Raw genomic sequence first — 18,830 nt, forward strand, 5'->3', positions numbered from 1 at the left:
ACAAAATACAAACCCTTTCTGTTTTTGTTTTTGTTTTTTCAAATATATAAATCATTATTGTGATTTTGGACTTTCGAATCTTGAAGTTAAAGTTGTTTATGTAATTATATTATGTGTAATACAAACAAATATATGATTATATATGACAATCTTTATTTACCTTTATGCCATTTTCGAATTATTCTCTAATATCTAGCCACAAATAAGAACAGCAACCAATTTTGACCACGTTTAGAGTGGTCAAACTTTATCACATAGACTTCAGGAATACAAAAGAAAATCGAACATAACTTTGGACATCGATCACCAACCATTAGATAATCACCTATACCAGACATCAAAATCAATCAAAGTCCAAAAAGTCAAAAAACTATACAAAATCAAACTTGAATTTTATATATTTCTTTCATGTAAACAACTCCACTTCTTCCATTCTTTCAGCTACAGATCCTTTCAACTCCATGGCAGATGGAGTTCAAGAACTGGAACTTCAACCCGGAGGTACGAATGGCGTCATTAATGGAGTCCCCACCCAAAAATTCAAGCACTACAGATGGTGGTTCCGGGTGGCGGTGTATATCATCTTTCTAATCTCCGGTCAAGCCACCGCCACCCTCTTGGGCCGACTTTACTACGACAAAGGCGGCAACAGTAAATGGATATCCACCTTCGTCCAATCCGCCGGATTCCCGATCTTGATTCCCCTCCTACTCTTCTTCCAACCAACCACCACTTCTTCCGCCGCATCACCGCCACCCACCACCACCACCCTTCTACTCCTTTACTTATTTTTCGGGTTAATCTTAACAGGTGACAACTTAATGTATTCATATGGTCTTCAATACCTTCCTGTTTCCACTTACTCTTTACTCTGTGCAACACAATTAGGATTCAACGCTGTTTTTTCATTTCTTTTCAACTCACAAAAGTTCACTTCTTTAATCATCAACTCACTTTTTCTCCTCACAATCTCCGCCACCCTCCTCGCTGTTCATTCGGATTCAGATAACCCATCAAAAATCTCAAAAGCAAAATACATAATCGGGTTTTTATGCACTCTAGGAGCATCCGCCACATACTCTTTATACCTCTCCTTTTTACAACTATCATTTCAAAAGGTAATCAAGAGTGAAAACTTTAGGGTTGTGCTAGAATTACAAATATACCCTTCCTTTGTTGCTACGTGTGGTTGTGTGGTGGGGCTTTTTGCCAGTGGGGAATGGGATACGTTGAAGAAAGAGGGTAGTGATTATGAAAAGGGTTCGGTGTCTTACATAATGACGCTGACGTGGATAGCTATTGCATGGCAGATTTGTTCTATAGGGATTTTGGGATTAATATTTGAAGTTTCGTCTTTGTTTTCGAATGTGATTAGTACGTTAGGGTTACCGGTTGTTCCGGTTCTTGCAGTTGTGTTTTTTGGAGATAAGATGGATGGAGTGAAAGCGATCTCATTGATTCTTGCGATATGGGGATCGGGGTCGTATGTTTATCAACATTATCTTGATGATTTGAAATTGAAGAATGATATGAAAACGAGGATAGTTGTAAGTGCCAATGAGGCTTCTCATAATGTTTAAGCATTGATATGTAGGAGTAAATAATTAATTTTATATGTAAAATGGTTTATTTTGTGGATCGAATGAATTGTAATATGAGTAATGGATGATTTTATTATTTTGTCTAATGTTGAATAGAAAATGACCGTTTGCCATGTAAGGCTCTGTGTCATATATATGTATGATATGCCCAGTGGCTTGAAATGGCTTGAAAGCTTATGGATTGATGAATAATATCATAGTTTTGATATTAAACTAGTTACAAATGAATAAAACTAAATATAATATATGCAGGGTCGGCTCTATGTTGAGCTTTTTTAAGTAAGGGCTTAGGGCCCCTATGTTGAGCTTTTTTAAGTAAGGGCTTAGGCCCCTAATTCTAAAGGGCCCCATATTTTCCAAAGTCCAAAAGTTTAGTCCATTAAAAAATATAATCCGGTAACCACAAAATAAATGAAGCGGAAGAATAAATCAATGATCGCTGCATTCATGAAACTAAAATGACATTGCATTCTTCTACCGATTTTGATTTTTGCGACATATTCATCTTCCGAGTATAGCAAAGGCCAAAGGGCCCCAAATTTTTGGCTCGCTTTGAGCCCCTAAAATGGTTGAGCCGCCCATGAATATATGGTTTAATGTTATTTATAGTTGTTGTTATTATTAATTAATTTGTTAAAATTAATTTGCTTCATGTTTTATTTCTATCATTATAATTATTTAAAACATCAATACATTATTTTTTGATTTTAAAAGTAACAATATAATCATTTATATAAAGTTATTTTTAACTATTATTTTTCTAAGTTATTTTAAGTTACTTATTTGAAAACTTTTAACGATTATAAAAATATCTTTAGGAAATATTTTAGTTAAATTGACACTACAATCTAGTTTTTGCATTTATCACTACAATTTATTACTTTTAACTATTTAAAAAATATTATTTGTTTTTTTAAGCGGAACTGAAATTTATATTTAAGTTGACATTGTAATGTTATATTTAAGTTAACAGTTTAAGTATTTTGTCACAACTGTTCAAAAATTGTAGCTTTAAACTGTAATGGTTTACATATAACAACATACTAAATCTAATAAATTAAGTATAATATAAAGTTAAATACATAACTTTATAAGTCGAAATAAATATATTATTTTAAAGTTGAAATTTAGTTTCTTTATAATTATATTTTAGATTTGATATTTATTTAACCTTATTAATCAACTTATATTCATTATTAGAAAGACACTACAATTTATAACTTTCAACTATTTACAAAATATTACTTGGGTTGTTTAAGTTAATTTAAAATTTATATTTAAGTTGACCTTGTAATGTTATATTTAAATTAATAATTTAAGTATTTTATACAAATTGTTACAAAATTATATCTTTAAAATGATAATGGTTTACATCCAACAATATAATAAAACTAATAAATTAAGTATAATATGTTAAAAGTTAAAAAACATAACTTTATAAATAGAAGTAAAAGATATTATTTTAATATTGAAATTTAGTTTATATATGTTTACACTTTAGGTTTGGTATTTATTTAACCTAATTAACCAAAACTATAATTATTATTAGAAAGAAATTGAAAAGTCATAAGAGTTTTAAATGAATGTGGTGAAAGAAAAAATGAATGAGAGTTTCAAATGAATGTGATGAAAAAAAAAAATGCTTCCTTTATAAGAATATAATGATAATGATAATGATAATTATATAAGTATCATATGAATCTTTGAGATAAATACATAATTATTTCTGATCAACTGCATCAAAATATATGTTAAAAGATAAAATAATAGTATGAAACTAGTTAAAACCTAAAGCCGCCGGATTCGCATGTCAAGCAAACTAATTTACTCTATTTCATTATTATTATTATTATTATACTAGAAAGCCTAGAAAAAGAACGAATTAAAATATAGTGAAATATACCATCCTTTGTCAAAATAGAATAACAAAAAATTAAGGGTCTCGTTTTCAGTTTCCTTAATTGCCACAGCCCACAAGGCCCAAAAGAAAGTAAGGATACCCACGTCTAGACAAAACTTGGTGTAAAGAAGTCACATAGAATTGCCAAATGATAATCAATTAAGTGGCGCAAAGAAGTCACATACAATCAATGTTTTAGAAACCGGTTTGAACCGGCTGGTTGAACCGGTTGGACCGGAAATCGAGAGAGGAAGCGGTTCAACTATCACCGGTTTTACATTGATTTCTAAACCGGATTGAACCGGCCGGTTTTTAGAAAAAATCGGTTGAACCGGTCAAAATAAACCGGTTCAACCAAATAAAAACACATGAAAAAAAACCATTTATATATTAAATTTTGGTGATTTTTTTTCAAATTTATTTACTTTTCTCTAAATAAAAACATATGGTAAATATTATAAATTTTTTTGATGTGTTTGTATTCATCAAAAACTATATTTCGTTTCGGTATTATATTTTATTTTCTTTTTGACGTATATGGATTGATGTAAAACATTAAAACTTATGGTTATGTGTTATTTTAATGTATTTGAATTCATCTACAACTTATTTTTATGTGTATTTTTAATGTTTGAACTTGTAAACATCAAATTCATAATTTTTATATGTACGCATGTATAGGAAAATAGAAAAATACATGAAAAATATAGAAACTGGTTCACCCAGCGGTCGAAACCGGTTAAACCGGGAACCGGTCACCATACCGGTTCAACTAAAAAACCGGTTTTTAAAACATTGCATACAATTGCCTCTAATGGTTGATTCTTAAAAGTACTTATCAGTTGTGGCTGGTAGTAGAAAACTGAAAATAATAAAGTTGTCGAGAAAGTTAGTGAAAGTAGCCATTGTCGTTTCATCTTCCAACACGTAAAGACCTAAATCGTTCCCAAAAGAATATACATTCACCTTCTTTTCTTGGAGTTTCAACATATGTTCAATCAAACAACCCTATATGATTTTAGTACCCTAAATATCGACATCAAAACCACCATATTAACCGATATGAGGATTTAAACATAAACTAGGGTCCAAATGAACCTCCATTGCCATTTAGAAAGAAAAACACAATTTCAGGCAAACAAACTAGTAATACCAACCCTTCCTTTGTCTTTTGAGGCTAAAAAAAATGTGATCTTTAATACATTAGATCATCCATATTTCTACCCAAAAGAAATTACAAAGGATAAGTTTCAAATAACTTCAAAATCAACATATACACCCAAAAAGTGAATGTTACTAGACCAAGGATTCCAAGAATCGAATTAAAAAGAGTTGGTCGACATGTAAAAGACAAAGCATCAACATCAACGTTCCATTTTAAAATTTTATAATTTTAGAGAAACATATGGTCAAAACCATCCGACTTATTGAAATGATGTTGTTAATGCAAGAATCGAGTCACCTTAACACTGAAGATCAAACAACGAATTTGGCGGTTAAAACAACAATTAACTTTAAATTTAATTTGTGGTTTTTAATCTACACATTTATTTCTTTCTTAAGTTTTTATTTATGTTATTTTCTATTTTAGTTTTCCTAATGTAATTTTCAATATTATGATTAATGAAATTTAAGCTTTATTTTAATTAATATTAATGTTTTTTTATTAAATGTTAATAGTTTTTTAATTTTAGAAAAAAAAGTTAGTAGGTAAAAATGACACACACCATGCTCATACCAAATTTTAGCAACAAAAATAACAATTTTTTTTTATCAAATGAGTGTAAAAGTGTATTGATGTTTTTGTCTTTTGCGTAACAATTTGTATGCAATGGACTAATGGAGGGAGCAAACAATTTGAAAGAAAGAAAGAAAAAGAATGTTTTTGTTTGATACAAGTTTCTTCTAAGCCCTTCCTTCTCCACTTCCCCAAAAAACCAAAACCCAAAAAAGATATAAAATCAGTCTCGTCGTCTTCACCCATTCACTTTCTTCCAATACAAACCGCCATGCCCGTTTTCGACACACTTCTCACAAAACCCTCGACAGTTACCCGATAAAGATTCATGCTTTCTTCGATTCAGTGAATGTTTTGCAGCACTTTACCCTTTTCCAATCAATCAACCGTCAATAAGTGCGACAAATCTCTAATCTGTAATCACCAGTTAGCCCTCTTTCTCTGTTTTTCTATACATAAATCATCCGTATATGTTCGTTTATGACTGTGTGCTTATGTATTTGAAGTTTCGATCATCAAGATAAGTAAAATGGAAGATTACCCTTGTTTGCTTCTTGATATCGCTTCACAGTCTAATTCTGCAACTGCATCGTGGTTTTGGAAATGAAAATTATCCGTCTTCTTGAATGATTTATGTTAGGGTTTTAGTGTTTCTGCAAATCTCGAGTTGGTTTAAGATGATTGAATAGAAGCATTGATCACGCTGTTTATAGTAGTATTTTCGATGAACTCAACTCGTGTTACCATTTCTAGGGTTACATAATCTATCGAACATCCTCATTTCGATTTTCAGGGTTTCTATCTCAAGATCAGATTATGAATTCTGTTATTATAGTATCGTAATCTGTACGCCTACCTTTAATTTTTACATTTTTATTGATCGATCTTAATCTTAATTTAGGTGGGACAATGAGCAATTCTGATGACATCAGTCAACTCCCGGATTGCATTCTTCATCATATCCTATCATTTATTCCCACAAAAGATGATGTCAAGACCTCAATACTCTCAAAAAGATGGAAAAATCTTTGGACTTCAGTTTCAAATCTAGACTTTGATGACGCATTGTTGTATAAAGAAATGGAAGGCCAAGATCCACCCGATGAGATATGTTTCATGAACTTCGTAGATCGAGTTCTTTTATTTCGCGACACATCAACCATACATAAATTTCGTTTATCATGTCGCGTTTGCTTTAATCCCTCTCGTATACATTCATGGATTTCATCTGCTATCATTCACAATGTCCATGAACTTGATCTCTGTCTCTTTGTTGAAGATCCATTTCTACTCCCTCAATCCATCTTTTCCAGCAGATCTTTAACCACTTTGAAGATAGAAATGAATTGCGTTCTTCAAATCCCATCTTTCATAAACTTCCCACATTTAAAAACATTACATTTGTCTTTAATTACATTCCCGGATGATGAATTGACACAAAAGCTTTTCGCGGGTTGTTTGGTTCTTGAAGAATTAGTTTTGCTTGATTGTGAGTGGACGAATTTGAAGAATGTTATGATTTCAAGTTCCACTTTGAAGAGATTAACAATCGATGATTTGCCATATTTTGGGCCTCCAGATGATTCCAGAGGATGTAAGATCATGATCGATGCAATGAATCTTGTGTTCTTCAAGTATACTGGTTATTTATCGAATGAGATTTTGTTATGTGGTGTATTGAAATTGGTGAAAGCGGATATTAGTGTTTCGATTTTACATGAGAGGCAAAAGGAAGTCGCATTTCATGTTGTTGATTTGCTTAATGGAATTCAGACTGTTGGGTATTTGAGAGTTTCCAAACGCACAATTGAGGTAACGAAGTGTTTTTATTAAAAAAAAATCAAGTACTATTTTTATTGTGCTTTTTTAATTTTTTTTTTTATCTCTAATTATTTTTTGGTGAAGTCTTTTGTATTTGCAGATAAGAAAGTGGTTCATTTTCCAGTTTTCCAAAACTTGACTCATTTAGAATTGAGCATGGAAATCGGGAACTCCACCATTGAAGCACTTATGAAATTTCTCAACAGCTGTCCAAATGTACAATCTCTTAATTTCACCGAGGTATATTAATTAAATAATTACATATTTAATCCACATCATGATAATAATTCTAGATACTTATATTTACTTTCTTTTAATACAATGTCACAGGGATTTCAGCATGACATGTGCCTTAAAGAGAACGATTTGACTTGGTCAACGCTACCTAAATGCCTCAAAACACTAACGTTCAAGAATTTTCATGGGAATGATTCAGAAATATGTTTTTTGAAATGTATTTTGCAGAATGGACTTGTTTCAGACAAGATGAATATATGTTGGTGTGATTATTTTTTAAGAGATCAAAAATGGGAAAAAGAGGTAAAAAAGACGTTGAAATCGATTGCATGTGGCTCTAAGTCTTGTGTCATCACATGTATGTATTTATTTTATTTAAACTTTATTTATTTCAATACTTTTATAAGATTGTTTTTCTGATATATATAAGTTGATATATCTATCTTTCAGGGGGCTAAATTGTTGGACGTGGACCCTTTTTTGTTAGTCTTGGACAGCTGGCTCTACTTTTTGAATGATCTTGATGAAACTATATATATAGATTTTTGGGAAGTTTTGAGTTTTGTTAAGTTTGTTGATATATATATATATATATATATATATATATATATATATATATATATATATATATATATATATATATATATATATATATAATGTATATATGCATCATATGGGCTACTCCTGTTTTTTGTATGCTGTAGCCGTCATACATATTACATAGAAGATAACATTTTGTAAGATGTTATTGGTGTTTCTAAGTGATGTATGGGTTCAAAAGGTCTTTTTTTTTAGTGAAATTGATAATGTTTTGAAATATACTTTCTTTTAGTCTTAAGTATGTATAGAGTTCACGAGGATATTTAAATCTTATACTAAAATTTAGCTTATACAAGGAGTTCAAGTAAGACACAATACTTAATACTTATTACATCCTACTTTCAACGCTTTGGTAATATTACTAATATGATATATCATATTATCACAACAACATAGTTTTTGTAATTTGTACATATATCCAACTTTAACTTTTCAAGCATATCCAAAGGCTGATACAAAACCACATTTCGATAGAGATGTTTGCTTGATTGACATAATATAATATAATAAAAAATTAAAAATTAAAGACAAAATACATTTTCATTAAAATTTTAAAAAGGTAAAATAATTATAAAAGCTAAAAGATAAAAATGGTAGGGGAACTCAATTAAATGGGAAGATATAGTATCAGGGTTATATTAGTCATTATTAGATAGTTAAGGACTTAAATGTAATTTAACCATTACTGTGGTTAGTGGTTGTTAGACTATATAGAGTGGTTATTGATATAAGAGACTCGATTGATTGAATACAATTTCTCTTTCGATCTTCATTTTGTTTTCTCCTGTGATATGATATCAGAGCGATGCTCAAACTTCCGATCAATTTAGCAATTGCTTTTTCCAATCATCTTCCTCACATCTCCAATTAGTCATTCGTAAATTGTTTTCACTGATTGTATTTTGATTCAAATTCTTGTTTCGATTTCATTTTTGATTGATTGTTTCTGTGTTAATCATGGTGAATAATAATCAATTATCGACGTTAAATTCTTCTGGATTCAACATTTCTCCGATTGATGACAGAGTGCATCCATACTACTTACTTCATTCGGAGAGCCCCGATTTTGTGCTTGTTTCTCAACTGCTAACTGGAGACAGCTACAATTCATGGATTCAGGCAATGCAGATCGCTTTATCATTGAAAAATGCTATACGCTCCATGGGTATCTACCTTGTTATAAGTCCAAGAACAGATCAAATTGTGTTGTTGCTGTGAATACACAAGGTGATTCCAATGTCCAGATGTCCAATATCAATGACGATTTGGCCAAGATTTTCTCAAGAACAATGTCAATAAGTCATGTATGCATTATCGAATAACATGGTCACTGTTAATCCAAATGATGAAACAACTACATGTAAATGTTATTCTTTATCAATTAATTCTGGACAGAAATCTCACAAATGGATTATAGATTCAGGGGTAACTCAACATGTTTACCATGGGATTAACATGTTCATGAATAAAAGACAAGTGAATCATTATACTGTTACCCTTCCAAATAAAATCACTCTTCCCTTGACTATTATTTGAGATATTAGAATCGATCATTTGTTTATTCTTAAAGATGTCTTATACTTGCATTTTTTTTAATCAAAATCCGATCTTTGTTAGTGCTCTCACTAAAGATCAAAGACTCATGATTCGGTTTATCTGTCATCATGCTCTAATTCAGGATATGAGGGGCATGAAGATGATTGGCAAAGCTGATTTTTATCAACAACTTTATGTGTTGGGTGATAGAAGGACTTCCAAGAATGCAAGAATTAATGTAGTTTATCCTGATGTTTGGCACAGTAGGTTAGATCACCCCTTAAGTAAATGTTTGTTCCCAATAAAGAACAGTTATATGTTAAGTCAATTATACCAAATTTTTTTTTCTCTCATTGTTCTGTATGTCCACTAGAAAAACAAAAATAATTGCCTTTTGTTTCAATGAGCAACATGGAAGAAAATTGTTTTTCTCTCATACACTTTGATATTTGGGGTCCCTATTATATGTAGTGCACCCACTAATTGTAGCATTCGGGATTTTCCAGGTATTATTATTAATCATCTTAATTGAAGTGTGGAATGGTTTGGTTTGGGCTTTATAAGTAGGTTGAGGAAGCTTCATACGCGGGGCGTATATTGCCATGTACGCCCAACGTACCAGGAGTACGCCCACCGTACGTGTGCATCTCTTTAAACCCTAAAATTTAGGGTTTACTCCCTATATAAAGAACATAACTCTTGTTGGTTCAGCCTCCCTTCACCTATAGCCAGCCACCACGAAAACCCTAGCTCATTATTGTGTGCCTTTGTGTTTTGGAAGCCATTTGAGAGTGTTTGTGTGTTGTGTTAGTGAGAAGGGAAGAAAGAAGCTTGGAGAAGAAGCAAGGATCCACCAAGAGCTTGTAGATCCAGAGGATTGACATTATTTTTGACCCTTTTGAGGTATCAAGTTCCATACTTGGCCATTGTATGCTTAGATTTGTTTATGAGGGTGTTTAAGGTCACTTTTGGACTTTATTGTTGAGGCTTCTTGTATCTTTACGATTTCAGAGCCTAAGAGTTGTCCTTTTAGGCTCTTAAAGGCACCCAAGGTCATAAAAATCGAACCTTGATGGTTAAGCCACAACCATACAAGTGCTAGTTGGTCTTGAAGCTTGTTAAATAGACCAAAATCATGTTTTGACCCCAACCATGCATGCAAGCACATAAAGTTTGTGACTTTATGGTTTAGGAGGTCTTAAAGGACCTGGATCTACAGTTTGGTCGTAAGGACTTACTAGATTAAGCCATGAATAAAGTCCCCAGGAAGTTGGCTAGTACGTCGGGCGTACTCCTTGGTACGCTGCGCGTACTGGGTTAACTCCCCGTTTTGGTCAAGGTTAACGTACGCTGGGCGTACGTTCCAGGTATGCCGCGCGTACGCATGCAGATTGGATATATTGGGCTTTTGGGCATTAAGGGACTAGGCCTGGACTTTTGGTCCCCGTGGCCCACTGTGAAGTATAATTTTGGACTTGGAAATCTAGAACTAGAGTATTGGGCCTATTGGGCCATGATTGGACCCTTTGGAGTTATTATATTTGGACTTGGAACTTTTTGGGCCCATTTGGGGGATAAGGCCCAATTCAGAAATTGGGCAATTAGTGGGCCCTTAGGGAGCCTTTGATGGGCCATAGGAGGGCTGGGCTTAATAAGCTAGAATTGGGACTTATGAATGTTCCAATTGGACCAAGGGGTAAAATGGTCATTAACACACTATTTGTCATCACTTTGCATAAAGGCTAGCAGAATGGCTTGGAGGAAGGCAATCTTGGAGAATATTAGAAGTTTCTTTCACCTAGAAGACCATTAGCTTCTCAAAGTGCTAATTCTATCTTAGTTTCCTAGTATTTTCTATTTGTGTCTATGATTGTTATTAGCCTTGTTTTCATATCATTCAATTCCTAATATCAATACAACAATATTTCTTTTTTGGAGTTCTTTATTGTGTGTTGGCAAACCAATCATTTACAAAGTGGTATCAGAGCACGTCTTTCCTTGGAGTATCGATGGTTCCACCAAAGACTGATATTGTGGGGGGTTAGAGTGGAGGTTGTGGAAGAAGAATTGAATCACATGAAGGAACAATGGCAAGCTTGCAAGATAATCTCAAAGCTCAACTCTTATCTCAGATCTCTGAACAGATGGAAGTCCTTACCAAAAAGTTCACAGAGATAGCAACGGAAACCATCAAAACCACCATCTCTGAGTCCGAAAGTTTCATTAGAACGGATGACGAAACTCCAAAAAGGACCCCGAAGAGTGGCGGGAGGTCTGGAAGTGGTGGTGGATCAGGAGGAGGGCATGGTGACGAAGGAGATAATTATAGAGGTGGAGCCAATTGGCGATTCCGGAATCTAGATATGCCTTTATTTGATGGAGAAAACCTAGATGCTTGGATTTAAGAGCCGAGTGGTTCTTTAACTTTTATAAGCTCTCAGAATCACACGAGGTGGAGGCAATGGTGGTGGCTTTGGAAGGAGATGAGCTCCTTTGGTTTCAAGAGGAACACAAACAACGACCCATTACATGATGGAATGAGATGAAATCGCTCTTACTCTGGCAGTTCCGACCGATGTACGCAGGTACGATCTAAGAGCAATTGCTATCTCTTACTCAAGTCGGGTCGGTTCATGAGTATCAAAGGTCCTGTATTGAGTTACTTTCCATGTTGTGTAACCTACCCGATGATGTTTGATATGTGCATATCTATACATATAATTTTACATCATATCTTAATGTTTCTAATTATTTTTATGTCCTTTATAGAACAAAAGATACTTAATTTGTTGTATAATGTGTTGTCGGGGTAAAAGATATGCTTGGAGCAAAAAGGAAGTTGGAAGCTAGGAGTTTGAATCAAGACTTTAAAATGAGGAAAAAAAATACACTCTCTATGTCGTGGTGCCTTTCCCACGACGTGGCATTTTGGACTTTCCTGATTGATTAAGGAGACTTGTTGAATACGAGATAACAACGAAGACCACGACGTGCTGGCCTGACCATGTCGCGGTGATCTATTTTCGGGAAACTATAAATACAAGCCATTCTCCTCTGAAATGGGAACTTTGGCTAGTGTAAAGTCCTTGAAATAGGATCTTAACCAGTGATCAAGCAATCTAACAATCAATTAAGATGAGAATTAAGTAAAAGAAGAATGAATCAAAGCTTGCACACGTTTGTATTTAGAAAACGTCTAGTACAACTTTGATAATGACCGTAAACTCTATGGATCATCAACAACCACTAACAGACACAGACTGATCCTATATATAGGGAAGAAAACATGACCGTAAACAGGTTTACAGTCGTAAACACACTCTTGGCCGTAAACACACCAAAAACACTTCTATTACAAGACTCAAAGTACAAATGACCTATACATCCAAAAGCCTAGCCCAAACTATAACATGGACCCTTCAATCTCCCCCTTGGTTTGGGGCTAGCTGAAACTCAGTCTTTTTCAATTATAAGCACGTCAGACCCTCCCATTGCCCCTTGCCACATCTCCTTTGCAATAATTTCAGCAACCATTGTTGTGTACTCTTTCGCAGCAGGCTCGAAAATATCTTCAGCTACCTTGATCTGATGAAGGGCCAATTGATGAATATCCCACTTGCCAAATTGAAGTAGGTCCTTTTTGTCGTATAGGCGAAAGCAACCATCTTGGAATTTTATGATAGTAGTCGTAGTTGTTTCATCATAGACCCAATAATGCATTTTAGCGAGAGATCCATCATTAAAGTTCCGCAACACCGGAATCTACCTAACACTATAGGTTGGTGGCCACATAACAGTCGGAAAAGGCTTATTTGTCTTGGGATCCAGTACATTAGAGAAGCTCTTAATAAAAGACTCAATAGTCTTCATACCATATAATCCCTTCTTTACTAGATCCTCCAAGAACATCTTGAAATGATTTGCCTTTGGATCTCCAGAAGGATTTGCAAATGGAGCACTTGCTAGTTCTGAAAGATCAACCCTAGTCCAGGAACTGAAATCATGGAAGTCTTTGTAGTACTCCACATTTTTGCTTTTGCTTCTCACTAACCACATGTTTAGCTCGTCATGAAAGCCCCATGAGACAATTCATGTCCTATCACTATACCCGTGTCCAAATTTCTTTTTTTCAAGATCAGTGATGGTGATTTTGGGTTGACTTCCAGGAGCATTCTGATCAGAGGATTTCTTGAAAAGAAGTTGCTTTTTCTTGTCATAAGCTGCTAACTTGGCACGCTTGAGTGCAACAACGTTTGGTGCTTGAGATGGTTCCTTGTCGAAGCGATCAACAATCGTAGTTCTTCTTTGAGTGGGCGGGTCAACAGGGGGTCCTTGAACTTGTTGATCAGCAGACTGGCCAGTGTTGGAATGTTGAACTGAAGACTTGAATTTTTCGCCAAATTCTTCTGCCAACTTCTTCTTAAGATCAAAGTAACTTGCATTCAAGGCTCCCAGATGGGTTTGCAGATCCGAAATTTGCTGAGTTTTTAGGGTTTTATCCGCATCAAGATCTGCAACCTGAATTTTAAGTTGGACCTTTTCAGCTTCAAGATCAACCACCCGGATATCAAGCTCAATATTCTTCTGATTAAGCACGCTGATTTCCTTTTGAAGTTCAGTTATGGTAGGATCATCCTATTTTGAGTGTCCTTCATAAATAAAAATTCCCTTAGCTCGGGAGGAAGGCACCAAGCTTTGTTCGTGGGCCAAATGTAGAGCAAGCCTCTCAAAGGCAATATCATGATAGGGCCTAAGAGGAGATGATCCCGAAAGAACTGAGGAACCACTAGCTTCATAAAATGTGGTCGGTCCTTCATTGGAAGGAATAGGTGAAGTTGCAACAAAAGTAGTAATTGGTGGAGTTGACAGGCCTTGAGATAGTTCAGGCACAAATACACTCGGTCTAGGATCAAGTCTTATCCTCTTCAATGTAGGTGAGGAGGTCTGAGTTGTCAGATGTTCACTCACTGTTGGCTCAATAGTAGGAGGAACATTCTCAGAGAGAGGAATCTCTGAATATGTCTCCATTGGAGTTGAAGTTTCAGCCATTTATTTTGGAGAAGGAGGCGTAGTTTCAAGAACGTCTTCTGACTCCCTTATCTCCGTTGCTAGATGAGCAACATCATGGATAGTGTCAAAGAAAGAGTCAAGATCTTCATTTGACAAGAGATTTTCATTTCCTCCAAGATTCAAGGGAATATCATCCTCGTCAAAGCCCGAAAGATCCAAATCCTCAAAAGAATCAATTTCTTCGTTGAAATCACTCTCAACCTGTACAGAGTGAAGGTCATGCTCTACAGCTACAATGGAAGCAGGTGTAGCTTCATCATCTTCGTGATCAGAAACCGTAATGACATCATCTTCTGAAAGCACCTGTTTTGAAGATACACGCTACGAAGATACTCTTTCTGAAGACCCGCGAGATTCAGATGGCTCATTCAACTCAGCAAACTTGCCAAACTTCACCAGGGGAAACTTTCCTTGAAAAACGACTTTTCCTTTTCGATTTTGTTTTATCAACCCAACAGTGTGTGGACCAAGAGACTTCATATCCAGGGTTTCTTCGTCTTTGACTATTTCAGGAAATTGCACATCAATGAACACCTGAATAAACCTGAGATACATCAAGAATGTGTCTCTAGTCTTCGCGTTGATGTTTATAACAAATTCATACAGGATAAAATTTGAGAAGTTGAAATTGATTCCTGCAGCAAGAGCGGTAATGGCTCCTGTGTCTCTTAATGAGATCTCATCAGCACCGGTCCATCTGCCGGATATGCAGTTCACAAAGATGTAAGCCAAGAATCTCTAGTAAGGTGGTAGTAGTTTCTTTATTGTGAGAGGAAATTCGCCTTCATAGCCCATCTTGTCAAGAATTTCTTGAGCTTCATCAATTGCAATTTTAGTAGGGAAGGTAGATTGATCGTCAATTTGTAAGGCGTCTCTGATGGATTGCTCTGTTATGATAACTTTGCACCCTTCTACATCAGCTTCAACAAATATAGATCTATCATTTCCTCTCTCCAACTTAGCAGATTTCCAGAACTCCTTGATGATTCCTTGATAGACTACAGGATTCACGGTAAGAGAAGTGGACAAGCAGCATTGCCGTAACCCATGAATCATTGACTTGAACTCTCCATGAGCAACAGGAGGTTCAGCCAGAAGGATTTCTAGGTTGTGACTGTCATCAAATTTAAGTTCTGCCATTTTAGTCTGCACAAAAACAGGCCAAGTGAGAAAACAAAATATTTAATCAATTGAAATTTATGTTTTTCTCAATAATCATTTTAGTTAGTCCTTTTTAAAAAAATATTCAGAATTTTATTGACCAAAAAGAGTTTACGGTCAATAGGGGTTTACGGCCGTAAACTCATGGCCGTAAATGCACAGATGTTTGATGAAAACTTGAATTTTTAGCAGATTTGATTTCCTTTTGTCACGTAACCACCAAATCAAGTCTCGAACAATGATGAAGCTAAGTTCCTTTGACCGAAAACGTGATTGAAAGATGTTTTGACACCGGACTTGCTCTGATGCCAATTGTAAGGTCCTTGAAACATGATCTTAACCATTGATCAAGCAATCTAACAATCAATTAAGATGAGAATTAAGTAGTAGAAGAATGAATCAAAGCTTGCACACGTTTGTATGCAGAAAACGTCTGGTACAACTCTGATAATGATCGTAAACTCTATGGATCATCAAAAACCATTAACAGACACAGACTGATCCTATATACAGGGAAGAAAACATGACCGTAAACAGGTTTACGGCCGCAAACACACTCTTGGCTGTAAACACACCAAAAACACTTTTATTACAAGACTCAAAGTACAAATGACCTATACATCCAACAGCCTAGCCCAAACCATAACATGAACCCTTCAGCTACAAGCTACTGTCGACTTTTGAAGGCCAAGTATCTGAATTGAAGCATGGAAGTGAAGAATTCGATCATAGCCTTGCGAATCGAGAGCATTAAGGCAATACAATCCGTATTTACGATTTTCTACTTGGTTTGATCATGTTTATAACAATGAATCTTGTTTTTCTGTGTTTGATTGCTGAAATCATGGGCTAAAACCCTATGACTTTCGTTTAGTGTAGGGTTGCTTAACTTACTACGGTTTGATTTATGGTTTGGATTTAGTTTTATTGGTTATTTGTTAATTTAGCTTATTAAAGAACCTTCTGTGCTTATGATAACTGTCTTTTCTATTTATTGTTGAGTTTAATTAAGTTTGCATGACCATCTTTCTTAATTGAACTTGAATCTTATGATCTTTGTGAATTGCAAAATTATAGGACTAGAGTTTTGACCAAAACCTAGGGTTAAATGGAAAAGTGGGTAAATAATCGTAGGAGTTAATATATGACGACCAATCATATATTGAATGAGCTAACAACCCAAATTAATCAATTCGTTATAAGTCTAATTTAACTTGAACTTAACACTAGTAAACTTGTTAGTTTATCCGTCTGATCACCGTATGAATGAGCTTGTTTGCAAAAGTATTAGGATTAATGAACATTAACCTAGTCAGCTTAGGAGTCGGTAACCAATGAAACAATAATCCATTGCACTTCCATAAATCAACCATAATAGCAAGTAAATCCGAAGCTAAATGAAAGTCTCTCAATTACCTTGGTTTAAATCATCTCTTGTGTTTCTTGCTTTTAGTTTTAAATAATTGCCTTAATAGTTGATAGTTAGTTAGTTCAGTTAGTAACGTTTTTAGTCTTGCAAAACTAGAGAAAACCTTTTTTCTAAAGTTATTAGTAATTTAGTTAGTAGTAGATAAAATTAGCTAAACATACCGTTCCCTGTGTTCGATACCTGTGTTTTGTCTTATACTATTTTCAACAAAGTACACTGGCTTAGGTAATAATTAGTTACATTAGTAGGATAAACTAGTGCACATTTATTTTACGCATTAAGTTTTTGGCGCCGTTGCCGGGGATGGGTCCCTTTTTGGTTAATTCGAATCTGCAATTTTATTAGGATTTTTTTGTCTAATTTTCTTTAATTTTCGTTTTTGTTTTTCTGTTTGAATTACCACGTTGTGGTCACTAACACCTTGGTGTGGTGTTGTAACAGTTAATTTTTATTTTTCGTGTTTTGTTCTTTTTACGCGTTTCATTTGTTTTTATTGCAGTAGTTTATAACCCATGGATCCAATACACCTTTGATACCACCACTTAAAGGCCCAGGGTCAGTTTTTCGTAAAAAGACGGACAAGAACATAGGAGAATCAAACATACCAAATAAATCACCTTTCAAAAATCTTAAATCAGTTTTTAGTAAGAAGAAGGGAAAGCAAGTAGGAGAATCAAGCAACGCCTCGAAAGATGAAGACATTTTTGAAGGCACTGAGAAGAATCCTACCAAAAAGGACGCTGATTACAAAACAGACAAAAAAGAAAGTGAACTCGAATCAAAGAAAGAAAGTGAACAAGACAGCGAAGCCGAGAACATCATGGCGGACATTGCCGACATATCGATGGTGGCGTACAAGAAAATAATTCATGACGACACCGGTCCGGGTCTTGTGCAACCCGCCATTCCAGCTACTGCGACATTTGAACTAAAGGGGTACATCCTTTCTGTGCTAAAAGAGATCCCATTCATTGGAAAATATCATGAAGATGCCTACAAACATCTTGATGACCTCAATAACATCGCCGACTACTTCAACATCCCGAATGTTCCACGCGAAACGGTGTTATTGAGAATGCTTCGGGTTACTTTCAAAGGAGCTGCCAAGGACTGGTTGAAGGCACTACCACCAGGCGCAATAACTATATGGGCAAAAATGCGTGAAGAATTCTTAGAACATTTTTGCTCGCCATCGAAGGTGGCTAAACTGAAAAAGGCCATAGCTAACTTTGAGCAACAAATGGGTGAGTCACTATATGAAGCATGAGAGCGCTACAAGGGATTACTTTGCAATTGCCCTCAAAACGATCTAAATGTGCAACAAGAAGAATTAATCTTCTACGATGGGGTAAATGTCACGACAAGAAAACTCCTTGATTCTCAATGACCATTAACGAAGAAGAATCCCACTGAAATTAAGGAGCTTATCGAGGAATTCTCTAAACATTCAAGAGAATACCATAACCCGCAGAATGATGTAGCAAAGGGATCGGCACATTCAGCTTCAGAGGACATGTTGACAGTCTTAGCAATGCTGCATAACATGGATAGGAGGATGACTAATATGGATCAAACAATCCATGCTATACGAGTGGGGTGTGACAACTGTAATGGGCCACATATAACCAAAGACTGTGATCTTGATGAAAATGGAAACTGAAAGGTTCAAGCTTTCTACTCGAGTGGTGATCAATATGATGAAGATTGGAGAAAGCCCAAAAAGAAGTGGTTACCTTA

General features: G+C 34.9%; 2 protein-coding genes and 1 non-coding gene across 4 annotated transcripts; 2 read left to right on the forward strand and 1 right to left on the reverse strand.

The window, feature by feature from the left end:
- Positions 1-187: 187 nt before the first annotated feature.
- Positions 188-1,687, forward strand: LOC111912751 (probable purine permease 11). The gene has a single exon (XM_023908489.3). It carries the CDS (start codon positions 462-464, stop codon positions 1,578-1,580), a length of 1,119 nt encoding a protein of 372 aa, XP_023764257.1. The 5' UTR covers positions 188-461; the 3' UTR covers positions 1,581-1,687.
- Positions 1,688-5,364: 3,677 nt separating this feature from the next.
- Positions 5,365-7,887, forward strand: LOC111912749 (F-box/LRR-repeat protein At4g14103). Of its 2 annotated transcripts, none has more exons than XM_042898545.2 (5): positions 5,365-5,665; positions 6,141-7,051; positions 7,145-7,300; positions 7,391-7,655; positions 7,748-7,887. In XM_042898545.2, the coding sequence occupies exons 2-5, from the start codon at positions 6,149-6,151 to the stop codon at positions 7,753-7,755; spliced, it is 1,332 nt and encodes a 443-aa protein (XP_042754479.1). In that variant the 5' UTR covers positions 5,365-5,665; positions 6,141-6,148; the 3' UTR covers positions 7,756-7,887. The 2 variants fall into 2 exon arrangements, with proteins under 2 accessions (XP_042754479.1, XP_023764256.1); XM_023908488.3 differs by having other exon boundaries at positions 5,365-5,655.
- Positions 7,888-18,297: 10,410 nt separating this feature from the next.
- On the reverse strand, positions 18,298-18,404 carry LOC111912765 (small nucleolar RNA R71). Its single transcript, XR_002857311.1, has one exon. It is a non-coding gene; the product is annotated as a small nucleolar RNA R71 (small nucleolar RNA).
- Between the last annotated feature and the right edge of the window lie 426 nt (positions 18,405-18,830).

This window comes from Lactuca sativa, chromosome 9 (assembly GCF_002870075.4).
Source record: "Lactuca sativa cultivar Salinas chromosome 9, Lsat_Salinas_v11, whole genome shotgun sequence".
NCBI classification, from domain to species: Eukaryota; Viridiplantae; Streptophyta; class Magnoliopsida; order Asterales; family Asteraceae; genus Lactuca; species Lactuca sativa.